The sequence below is a fragment of the Nannospalax galili genome, unplaced genomic scaffold (assembly GCF_000622305.1).
Source record: "Nannospalax galili isolate Female #2095 unplaced genomic scaffold, S.galili_v1.0 scaffold994, whole genome shotgun sequence".
In the NCBI taxonomy this organism is placed as follows: domain Eukaryota; kingdom Metazoa; phylum Chordata; class Mammalia; order Rodentia; family Spalacidae; genus Nannospalax; species Nannospalax galili.
In genome coordinates this window covers 715,240-727,162 of record NW_008334099.1, presented here as the reverse complement: position 1 = coordinate 727,162, position 11,923 = coordinate 715,240, and the positions used below count along the sequence as shown (strand labels likewise).

The 11,923-nt window shown below is 42.0% G+C and overlaps 1 protein-coding gene across 6 annotated transcripts in view; it reads left to right on the top strand.

Moving 5' to 3' along the window:
* Klf8 (Kruppel like factor 8) overlaps positions 1-11,923 on the top strand; it is a 257,155-nt gene that overhangs the window by 137,249 nt on the left and 107,983 nt on the right. The window contains exons 1-2 of one of the 6 annotated variants that reach the window (XM_029561701.1): positions 7,502-7,515; positions 7,749-7,929. The exons of 3 other annotated variants lie outside the window; for them this stretch is intronic. In XM_029561701.1, the coding sequence (XP_029417561.1) occupies positions 7,923-7,929 (7 nt within the window). In that variant the 5' untranslated portion in view covers positions 7,502-7,515; positions 7,749-7,922. Of the gene's footprint in view, positions 1-7,372; positions 7,930-11,923 lie in introns of those variants that run through there. 2 more of the 6 variants (XM_029561700.1, XM_008829259.3) reach the window with 2 other exon arrangements.

Genomic DNA, 11,923 nt, shown 5'->3' with positions numbered 1-11,923 from the left:
TATTGCCTGCATGTAGGTAAGTGCACCCATGTCGTGCAATGCCCGCGGAGCACAGAAGAGGTGGTTGGATCCCCTGGAGCTGGAGTTACAGACAGTTGTTAGCTGCCATGTGGGTGCTGGGACTCGAACCCAGGTCTTCTGCAAGAACAACCAGTGTTCTTAACCACTGAGTAATTTTGTGTATTTTCCTCCACTTGTTCACACAGTCCTGACCATTTCAATTGTGTGTTTCTACCATGTAAACAGGTGTTGTTACCTGTATCTCCATGGCATACTAAGTAGACTTTCACCCCTGATCAAAGCATTTATCTCATTTTAGGAAGTGAATTACTACTGCTAATCTGCCTGCCATACTCAATTTCATTTGCTGGCCTGACTTGAGAAAGTAATGCCCTGTGCTGCTACTCTCTGTCAGAATACTTTAACTATATTTGTGGTATTGACTTGGGGAATTTAAAACAACTACAACACAAGGCTATTTGATGAAAAACAAAGGAAATAAAGGATAAATTCACAATACTTTTAATAGGCATGTTAACAGAAATAGGTGTGTTAACAGAAATACTTTAAGAAAGCACCAAGGACATAACCCCCATTTTGATTTTCCCTTTTACTTTCTGTGTGAAGTGATAGACTGTAATGGGACTCAAGGGAAGGATCAGTTTCCTACCAGTTTGGTGGACAGTGGGAAATAGACAATACTCTTCTACTGTGGAAGTGAGAACTGCTTATTGTGACATTGGGGACATTCAGAGCCCTAGTATTTCTCTGGATTATCTTACTGATAAAGAAGTTCCTATCATATATATATATATATATATATATATATATATATTCTTAGATAATTTCATAAATTTATTTGTTTCCTGGCTCAGAAATAGACACTCTAGGGACAAAACCAAGGGTGTTATTCTTTTCCTGCCAGTAAGGATGAGGCTCCCAGTTTTTTTGGTTTGACCTGCTTGCTGACTATAAAGGCTCTTCCTCCCTCCAGTTTATGGGTGTGGTAACTTCTATAGTCTAAAATGGTGTGATAATCCATGGGAGCCCAACTTCTTGCTCTAACACACAATCACCACCACCACCACCACCACCACCACCACAACTAGTCAAGCTTTTTACTCATAAAGTTATCAGCCTAAGACACACTAAATTTATAGGAGTTGGTAGGCCTGCCAGAGCCTGTCTGGGATAGTACTATGCCAGGGGAAATTCACATTCTGGCCATATGCTTTTGGTCCACTGGCCATTCTTTTTTATCAGGCTGGACATTAGAATTTTATTTAACACATCTCTTGGAACACTTAGGCTGAAATATTTTTTAAATGACTGATACAATTTCACAAATACACATACAAATGTTTGAATAATGTCACAAAGTAACATGGCATATATAAATATGTATTCAGAGTACCATTTACATATGGGTTATAATAGCAAGCATACCATTAACAAACAAATCATGAAGAACCTTCAAGTATTCATGTCAGAATTCCAAGACGAGGAGGAGACTCACCTAGGGATGAGGATCAACTAACCCTTGACCTATGAGGTCTAGTCATGGAAGGAACCACTGCAGAGGCCCTGTGAACCTTGGCTGCATGGGAAAGGCTTACCAAAATGCATTGCTGGGCTCCACCCTTTTCTGATTCAGGAAGTTCTAGTGGGGGCCAAGGATTTCTATCTAGCAAGTTCCTAAGATGCTGCTGCTGATTTGTGGACTACTGGAGGCCTCTTAAAGGGGAAATCATTCCTAACCTTCCTGCCCTGGCTTTACCTGAACTTCAGCCATGGGCTCTGGTGATTATGATCAGCAGTTCCAATTTTGCCTGTTTTTAAAGGGCAGTGTAGGGAAGAAAATGGCAGAATACTCATTCTAGATTTGAAAACAAACACGATTGAAAGTAAAAGAAGAGTACCGTCCAGATCTCTGTTCTCAAGATTTTAATACTGTCTCAAAAACCCTGGCCAGTCAAACTGGAAACTCACTTTCAGCCTGTTCCACAATGCCTGATGGCCTCAACAGCAAACCACCCTGATGCAGAGCCTTGTCCTACTGGGAAGACCTGGCCCAAAGGATAGAGGGCCTCACCTGGAGCTCTGATGGAAAAACTGCAATGGTGAGAATTGCCCTGAAGAACCCTGCACCCTCATTCCCAGGAAGTGCAGCACTTTGCTGCCCTCGGAGTCATGAGTGCACTGTGGTAGCCTACAGTGCCCAACACATACTACACCTTGGAAGGTCTAATGGGTAAAGACATTTTAATAGCTTGCCCCACTGGCCATTCTTAAGGTGAATTTAATCATGCCTCTGAATGTCTTGGAGCAAGCACTTTAGTTCCTATAGTTTTTAATAAATTAATATAATTAGGGCTAGGGTATATATAAACAACATGGGGCATTACCTCTTCTGTGGCCAAAGTGATTCAAAGTTCATAGATTTCACAGGTGCCATGGCTAAGAATAATAATAGGTAACTTTTGAGAGCTTCCCTGGTGAGGTTATAGCCAGCGCTGAGGTAAGTTTTGTAGGGTCTGATTGCTGATTGACTATAGAGACTTTATTTAAGAAAAACAGTTCAGTCGGGTGTGGTGGCATACCCCTTTAATCCCAGCACTCAGGAGGCAGAGACAGGTGGATCTTTGTGAGTTCAAGGCCAGCCTGGAGTTCCAGTCAGCTGGGACTACGGTAAGACCCTATCTCAAAGTCAAAAAAAAAGGGGGGGGGGAAGAAAAACATTTCAACACTTCACATTCTTGGAAAAGGGCCCTAAAATGCAAATTCATTAGTCACTGCAAAGCCTCCTCTGTGTCTTAATCTTTTTGATAGTTCTGTGAAGTACCAACAGTATCTCTGTAAAGAAAGAGGTGATGAAACAGGTGTTTACAAATGTGACGGCACTTGCTGAAGATTACAGTTCGTAAACTAAGCTTCTTTCCACAATCTTTTTCCAGGCTTTCTCCTCTCAGCTAAATAGATACCCCTTGTCCCCAGTATCCTTATCCTTTCCTGCCAGTAACCTTGGTGCTGTGCAAGGTGGGAGGAGCTTAACACTGGGTCAAGGTTCAACACTAGTAGGGAGGCACAAGGTCTCCTTCTAACTGAATTTGCAGGGAACTGCAGAGCAAAAATGTACCAGGGGAGGGTAAGTTTGTTCCCACTAGGTCTGAGCTATGCACTGGTTTTTGCAACATTTTTGTTGTCCCATGAACAACAGTAACATAAAGGTGCAGATTTTTCTGTTTATACTTGACTTCCCCTCCCAATCTGTAGGCTGTTCTACCCTGATGGCCCCCTAAGTCACCTCCCTTGTCTCCACCCTTCCTCACATCACCAGTTTCTGCCCCACCTTCCCCTTAGCCCCAGCTCTTCAAGCCTTTTTAAATCGTTCTACTGGGAACAGAGAGGGTGGGGCCCTCTTACTGAGGCTTTTTCTCTTCCTTTCCCTCCAGCCTTCATCTGGGCTCCACCCTGTTAGTTTGTCAGCTGACTTTCTGAAGGAGGAAGAGAAGGAGGAGGATGAAGAGGAAGAAGGGTAGAGAAGGACAGCATTTTGTAAGACCTAGGAGCCTGCATGCTTCTTGGTCATCTTTTGTTGAGTTCAATGTGTAATTGAACTCTCATTTTCCTCCTTTGATTCTTTGAATATGTAGAGAATTCAGGACGCTTCTGCCAGCAGTCAGTCCCCCTTAGGCTTAGAGTAAAAATGAAGAAGTTGAAGTTATTACAGGTTGCTATTTGCTTCATTGCTTAAGCCATCTTAGAAAAGAAAAGCTTGTGATGCTTCCTAAAAGACAACTATTATAACTAATAGTTCTTCATGTCTGCTTCCACACAGCCTTCCATCTGACACGCCATCAGCCATGCTGATTTTTGATATGGCAAGTGGTAAAGAATGGGGCTGGGGTGTAGCTCAGTGGTAGAGTGCTTGCCCAGCATACACAATGCCCTGGGTTCAATTCATAGTATGGAAAAATAAAGAAGAATATCAAGGAAATGTCCTGTTTTTACCACTAACTGTGGTCCTGAGGTACATAGTTCTTTGTGAGTCACCTTTGAGCCTTAATTTGACAAAGACTGAGGCCATGACTAAAAACTCAAAGGAAAAATGTGCACTACTAATAGGCTGGGTATGATGAAACAAGGGCTCCTACATTGGAGCTCCTAGGAGAGAATGGATGTTTCTTATTTTTCCCCCTAACACTCAGCATGCTTCTTTTTTTGTTTTGTTTTGTTTTTGGTATTTTTGAGATAGGGTCTCCCTGTAGCCCCAGCTGGCTTGGAACTTCTCAGTATGTTTTATTGACTAAATGGGTGTAAGAATAGATGGGAAAGAATCTGAAGTTTACTTACCCAAGGTTTAAGAATTTACATTGTGTTTTTCAAAATCTGAATTTGCGGATCTGATGCAAAGTTCTCTGTACAAATAAAGTCCAGGCAGGGGGCTAGAGAGATGGCTCAGTGTTTAAGATCATTAGTTGCTCTTACAGAGGACCCGGGTTTGGTTCCCAGCACCCACATGGCAGCTAGTAACCATCTGTAACTCTAGTTTCAGGGGACCAACGCCCTCTTCTGAACTACATGGGCATTGCATGACTTGGGTGCACTTACATACATATAGGCTATACACTCATATACGTAAAATAAAAATAGTGAATGAAATATTAAAAAATAAATAAAGTCTAGGAAGACAAAACTAAGGCATAAAATAAATTAGATAACCATGAAAACTTTTAGCAAGAATATAAATGGTTTTTCTTTTTAAGGAGCCTGTCCAAATTGAACAAGGCAGTCATGATGACCTAAGGACGCACCTAGTCTAGCTAGGGAATTCTAGTGGCTACTGAGTTTAAAACTTTACTACAGAAATCTAATCACCTTCATTTTTTCACATCACAAAAATGCATTAGCCTTGGTATAAACAATTTGACATCCTTGTATACACTTGAATCTAAACTTCCCATCCTTGCTAAAAATAGCCCTAGAGTAGTGAAAGTCCTTTACTGAGCAATACTCTCTAAATTTCAAACATTAAGAATGTAAAGTTTCAAACAAGGGATAAGATTACCGCCTTTTCAAAAATATGTAAAAATGTATACCGTATGGTTCCATGTCAATAAGTCTTCCTTGTAAGTTGGGCAGGGGTAGAAATATGGCATACTGAGACAGGGAGTCATTTATAAAACCCTTACTACAGGGACATTGTTTCATGTAGCAAGTACATATAATCTCTGTCCTTCATTTTCTTCACATAAAAGTGATTATAGTAATAATACCTGCCTATACCACTGTCAGAAGGATTCAAATGAGGTTTAGAACAGAGCTCAACACAGTCAATGCTCAGTAACTATTGTTACTAAGAATACATCTATTACAAATGCAAATAAGTACCCCTAGGTGAAAAAGGCAATGGTTCTGCCTGAATGAATTAAATAGAGAGGAGTTAGTCCTTTCAAAATACTTTAGACAAATCAGGTGTCTCAAGGCATAGAGAGTGGAAAATCCCTGGGATTATCAACGAGGCATTTAGAATACAGGTAAGAACCAGTACATAGCAAAAGCCCTGCTGCATGAGACATAGGCAGGGACCAGAAAGGTGAGTGCTGAAGTAGGCCTTGAATGTTTGGGTGTGTGGTGAACTACATGAGGAAGAACAGATTGGGCAAGAAAGGAAAATGAGACATTTAGAAGACATTCAACTAGAACTAGCAAATAAGCATACATGTTGGGCACATAATAAATTATGACCCTCAGTTTCCTTGTTTCAAAGAAGCTGAGCATGAGAGAACATACCTGTAAACCCAGCACTGAGGAGGCTGAGGCAGGAGGCTGGTGAGTTTGAGCCCAGCCTAGGCTACATAGTGAGTTTAACACTAGTTCCATAGTGAAAGTATCTGAAAACAAAACAACCAAAGATTTGCTTAGAATACACAGGGCCCCGAATTCAATTACCAGGGCTTGCTAAAGGAGGCACAAAAAATATAACGGTACCTACATTATAGAGTTGTTATCAAGAATAAAGGAGAAATAATAAACATAAAGGTACCTGGCTCAGCGAACTGCCCATGTTAGGTGCTGCATACGTAGTACCTATTCTCTTGCTTTGCTGTTGCCTCCCTTCCTCTCCTCTGTTTCTTGTCTCTTCTCTTGCCTCCCCATGAAAAGAATTGTGGTAGGGAAGAGTTGCTGAAAGGGGAGAGGGTTGTAGTTGTCTGTGACTTCCTGGATTCCCATTAAAATGAGCTAGAGAAAGACTTTAAGGCAAGGGCAAAGAATCCTGAAAATGTGACTTTTATCCTTTGGATTCAGTTCCATAGGGATCTTAGCCAATGCTTGGCTGAGAGGCGGTCTCAGGGGGTTGAGAACTCTGTTCTTAGAGAACTGGTATCTGGGAAACTGAGAAAGCCTTTCTCAACTTTCCTAGCCTGGGTCCATGGTATTTGCAATTCATCTTCAACTCCTCCATCTTACCCACCCCTCCTTTACCCTCACCTTCTCCTCTAACCTATTGCTAGAATATGCACCCAGCTCCAATCTCCTTTCCTCTCAGTTTTATCAGTAAGAAGACACTGTGACCTCGATGTCCTTGCTAGTGTCATGTTACCATGGAGACCTGGGAAGGTAAAAACCAAACAGCTCATAGTTACTAGCTTTCTCACTCTCCTGTTCTCCATCCCTTTCTTCTTAGATATCCCTTAGTCCTAATCACCACACCCTAGAGCTGTCCCCTAGAGCGCTTAATCTGAGTGGATGAGTGACCGAAGAGTGTGCTCAAAACCCCCTGTCTGGGACCAAGGATGAACCGAAACACTTCAGTTTTACCTGCTGCAGCGAAAGATGGAGGGAGGTGGCAGCCGGGGCTAGGCAGCTTGGAGCGCCAAGGCCCCGCCCGGCTCGCCCCTCTCTCCCTCCCTCCTCCTCCTCTCCCCACACATCTCCACCCACTCCTACTCAGCTCTCCTCTAGTGGCCACTAGTCCCTTTTAAGGAACTCCACCCTAGGTGGAGTCCTCACGCTAAACACACCTCTGTTCTGGGCCTAGTGGGGCAGAGAAAGAGCGAAGCACACCACCTATTCAGGTTACCGGTAGTGCTCCAGGTTCTGCCCCGGCGGGCGCGGCGTGCAGTGGGGCATTAGGTGCCTTGGAGAAGCCTGTCCCCTGAGGACCGGCCAGAGTTGCCGCCGGGTCCCGCCGAACCCCTGCCCTGGGCTGGTGTTTGGTGTTTTCCTACACGTTTCGACCAATCGCCTGCGTCTTCTCCTCCCTTCTTTCTTTTTAGGAAGGCGGCGGGTGTGTGGCGCTCGGCGCGGCGGTGGGGAGGGGGGGCGGGGGGATACTCTTGCCGTGTCTGCTAGTCTTCCCTGACTCCTTCTCCTTCGCCTCAACTTTGCGTTCAAGTCGTGCTCTGAGGTTTGGGTGATTTGCTGGGCCCCCAGCTTGCCTCTCTCCTCGACGGTGTGAGGAGTTCAGAGGCTGGGTGGAGAATGGGCTTGGCCGGAACTGAGTCGGTGGAGGTAAAAGGGGAACGGAGTAGCTTCAATGCCTGCCATATCGCCCCAGAGAAGCCACTGCATTTTTAGCCAAGGAAAAGGCTGCAGTGGGAGGATTCATTTTAGGACTTCTGCTCAGCTGGCCCGGATTCGGGGCTTGGATGCTGGAAAGCTTTGTTTCCCTTGTTTTGAGGGTAGCCCAGCTGGGTTTGAATCGACTCCCTACCTTTACTTCTTCCCCCTCATTTTCCATCCAGGAGGAAACTGGGAGGTGGGGGACCGAGAAAGAGAAGGCGAAAGCGCTTTGCTGGGCGCGCTGTCAGACATGGGCGGGTGTGAGGGGAACAGCTGTCTTAAGATCAGCTCTGGAGTATGAGCCTCCGAAAGGACTGCGTGAGCTCCGGACACTTGAGGAGTCCTCAACTAGAGACATGGGTGGTAAGTGACTCGAATCAGAACCCGCCCTCAAGCTTACCATTCTAGGTTCTAATCCCAACCCCAAACGCACACACCCACTTGGCTTTGGGTAGGATGGGTGGGGGAGAGGAAAGGTAACAGCTTTATGTGGAATCAAATTAAACTCAAGGGAAAATGACTTTGGTAAAGGTTTATGCAAAAAGATGTTAAGAGAAGGGGTGCTTTTGAAGAGGCCTCGTGGAAGAAGTGAAAGGGGTCAAGAATGCATAGATTTGTACAGTTCAGGCTGTACTGGCCCAGTGCTCTCAGTCCTGCTTTAAGTGGTAAGGTTATTCTTAGCCACACATATAAAAACTCTTCAGCGAGACAGAACATTCGGAAGGCCACGTAGATCACACACCTTCTTCCTCCAAGCTGTAGCAGGTACCTAGAGATGCTTCTGAAAAGAGGGAGGAGGGAGCAAGAGGTTAAGTTGGTAACCTGGTCTGTTCTTGACACTGATTGCTTAGACCCTGCAAGGAGCCTCCTAGGTGGCGCTGCTTAGGGCGTGCCAGTTCTTTAGAGAAGGACTGAGCTTGGTTGCTGGAGGAAGCCAAACCCTAGGTTCTGTACAGGCCTTTGAAGATTTGGCCAAGGGTTCCTGGAGGCGGACATCAGCCTGCACTGCTTATTAGTGGAGCAAATGGACTTGCTCAGCTACTTTGTGAAGCTTTTTGTAGACTTAAAAAAAAAACTTTAAGAATTTTGAGGAAACTAAGTCACACCCTAAAGGGGGGCCAAAGGAAAAATACCTTGTTTTCTCTAATATTACCCTCATTATGAAAAGAAACATTTATAAAGCACCTGTAGGTCACTCAATGTAATAACAGAAAAAAAAGAATAATCTGTAAATTTGGATTTTAAACTGAAGAGACTTGGTTTGGGGTAACAAAAAGCTCTGTTTTGAACTCCACTACCACCGCTAACTAGTTGTGTGACCATTGGACATGAGTTTTATTCTCTATAGAATGCCTATTAGTAATTCTTATTCAAAAACTGTGTATGACATAAGCTGTTACTTATTCTTTCACTTTCTTTTCCTTCTCAGTTTGGGGCTTCCTTAAAACACATTTTAGATGAAATGAAAGAAAGCCTGTGAAGTTTGAATAGGTTGCTCAAAGGCAGAGAGTGGAATGTATGTTTTGTTTGTGATTTAACATTCTCACTGAATTTTATCACCTAAAGAAAAAGCCACTAATATGCTTGTCTTCTCATTCTTTGGGCAATTTAACCAAGGTGATGTGACAAGAAAGACCTTTGAACAACAAGGTCCATAAATGACTTCATCCTATTCTTCAAAGTTTTGGGGGGGGCTTTTGAGAGAGATAATGCATCTACCCAGTCTGTTCTCAAGTCCAAACTGAATAATGGCTCTACTTTCGCAGCATTAGAGTGCTATATGACTCTCCTGTTAAGTTTTCCAAATATATATGAAAGAAAATTAGAGAGAAAAAAAGACATACTCAGATCACCACAATCACCCTCATTTTTATAGTATATACATTTTGGAGATGGGGTTCTTAGTGTTTCTGCTATCTGGTTTCTTATTGCCAAGATACCAAGCCTAGTCTGGATATCATTTGTCTTTCCAGAATGCTTGTTTCTAGTGTGAGGAGATGGATGGAGATTACTCATCCTTTCTCACGCTTGCTTATTATTGTTAGATACATTTATATGTTTACCTTCACCTTGAGTCATTTGTACTTTATGGTTTGAAACTGTTGAATGAAGAAAAGACTACCTTTAGACACATAAGTCGCACACACACCTACATACATACATACACACACACACACATATATATTAGATGTTATGCATTGAAAAAATACTTTTGTAGTACAGGGCATTGAAAATAGAGTCTGGCATGTGCTTGGAATAAAACAATGGAGCCAGGGTCTTGGTATATACGCAGGCTGGCCTTGAACTTTTAATTCTGCTTCAGCCTCCTGGGTGCTGGAATTACAGGCATGAACCATCATAACCACTGAGAATTTTTTAAAGCTCATTTTCTATCTTCTGTTTTTCAGTTATTTTCTTTATTTTCCCACCCAATTCCTAATCATCCTTATGCTCTACTTGTGTCCCTGGGCTCCACAGAAGATTTTTCTTATCTCCAGCTATTGTTCAGATATCACTGTGTGTTCTGCTGTAAGACAATTAAACTGTCTTATAATGTACTTGTTTTCCCTGTACAGTACTTATAGCGCCCTACCCATCATTAGGCCCACCTACAAAGTCACTTCTGTGAAAAGTTCCTTGTCCTTTGCATCCATAAATACTCATTTGAAGCCCCATATCACTGTTCCTTTTCTGGAAATTATAATACTCTGTCCTGAATTTTTGTTATTTATAATCATAACTAAGCCCCCAACCTCTTTCAGACTGAGGCACTTGATGGTATTTTATCTTCAGTCTTCGTAGTTACTTACCTAATCACCTTTCCCTTGTAAACACTTAGTACATAGTTTGCAGAATATTGTAGAATATTGTCTAAAGCCTTGTTATAAAATTTTGGGTAAGTGATGAAAACCCTGATTGAGGCAATTGACCTAAATGACCATTTGGTATGGTTGCAATTTAGCTACTAAGTAGGATATGAATAAATTAGTAGTTTTGTGGTGTCATTTTTTGATGCAAAGACAATGTGAGACCATGTTTGATTTTCTTTCTGACTTATATATACTGATGTTATTTATTTAGATTTTATAACTAGAAGCCATATTTCTGATCTGTTTACTAACCCCAACACAACTGTATTATCTAGCCTGTTTTCTTGTTTCTAAAATGACACAGTAATTTGTGATGATGAATAATGTATAAGTGAAGGGTGTCATCGTTTTTTGCTATTTGAAGTACTTTGTTCTGCACTAATGTTGCTGTGTATCTAAAGGGGAGAAATATAAAGTAATGAGGCAGGACGCTAGATATAAATGTCTGGAACACACTAGATGCTCTATGTAATATAGTAAAAGGTGTTGTCTGTGTATTTAAGATTTTAAGAATGGAATGTGAATTTGGGTTTTTTTGTGGTGTTGGAATTGAATTCAGGTTCTTGCACATGCTAAGCAAGTGTTCTACTATATCCCTAGCCTTCAAATGAGAGTTTTAAGGAGCAATAATGTAACTCTGGAGCCTAATTCAGATATTTGAAATCACTAGCATTTTGACATTTTGTTGTCCACCACCTCAGCATTTTTCACCCTTAGACTTACCCACTGCTCATTCAAGACTTCTATCCATTTCCCTGGGCCTACAACATGCCATTGTCATTATCTTGGTTACATTATTTAAACTCTGCATTTGAATATTCTCTGTTAGTTGAAGATAGTGATAGGAACTACTTAATAAAATGGGAGTGAGGAATATATTAATTTTGTAAAATACTTTCAGAATTCATGAAAGCAGGTTTGGAGAGATGGCTCAGTGTGGTTAAGCACACTGGCTACTCTTGCAGAGGACCCAGGTTTGAGTCCAAGCACCCATATGGCAGCTAACAACTTTCCATTACTACAGTTTCAGGGGAATCCGAAGCCCTCTCTGACCTCCGCAGGCATTGCACAACATGGGTGCACTTACATGCATGCAGGCAATACACTCATACACATAAAATAAAAATAAAATATTTTTAAAAAGAATTCATGAACACATAGTAAACAAGTAGAGAAAATGCAGTTGTAGTTGTTGTGGTTCTCATATCTTAAGCACAAAATACATACTTTTCCTTCTTCCTCTGTTTCCTCATCTACCTAGTTACTACAACCTTAATTTAGGCCAGAGGTGCAAGTAATTACCTTATATACCAATTATAGCTCACACACATGTTCAATTTCCCCTAAAATTAAAACTATTATTTAACATTTTTTTTGTGTTTCCTTAATATTTTTTTTTGTCTTGTTGAGACAGGGTCTTCCTGTAGCCCCAGCTGGCCTGGAGCTCACTATGTAGACCAGGATGGCCTTGAACTCACAGAGATCCA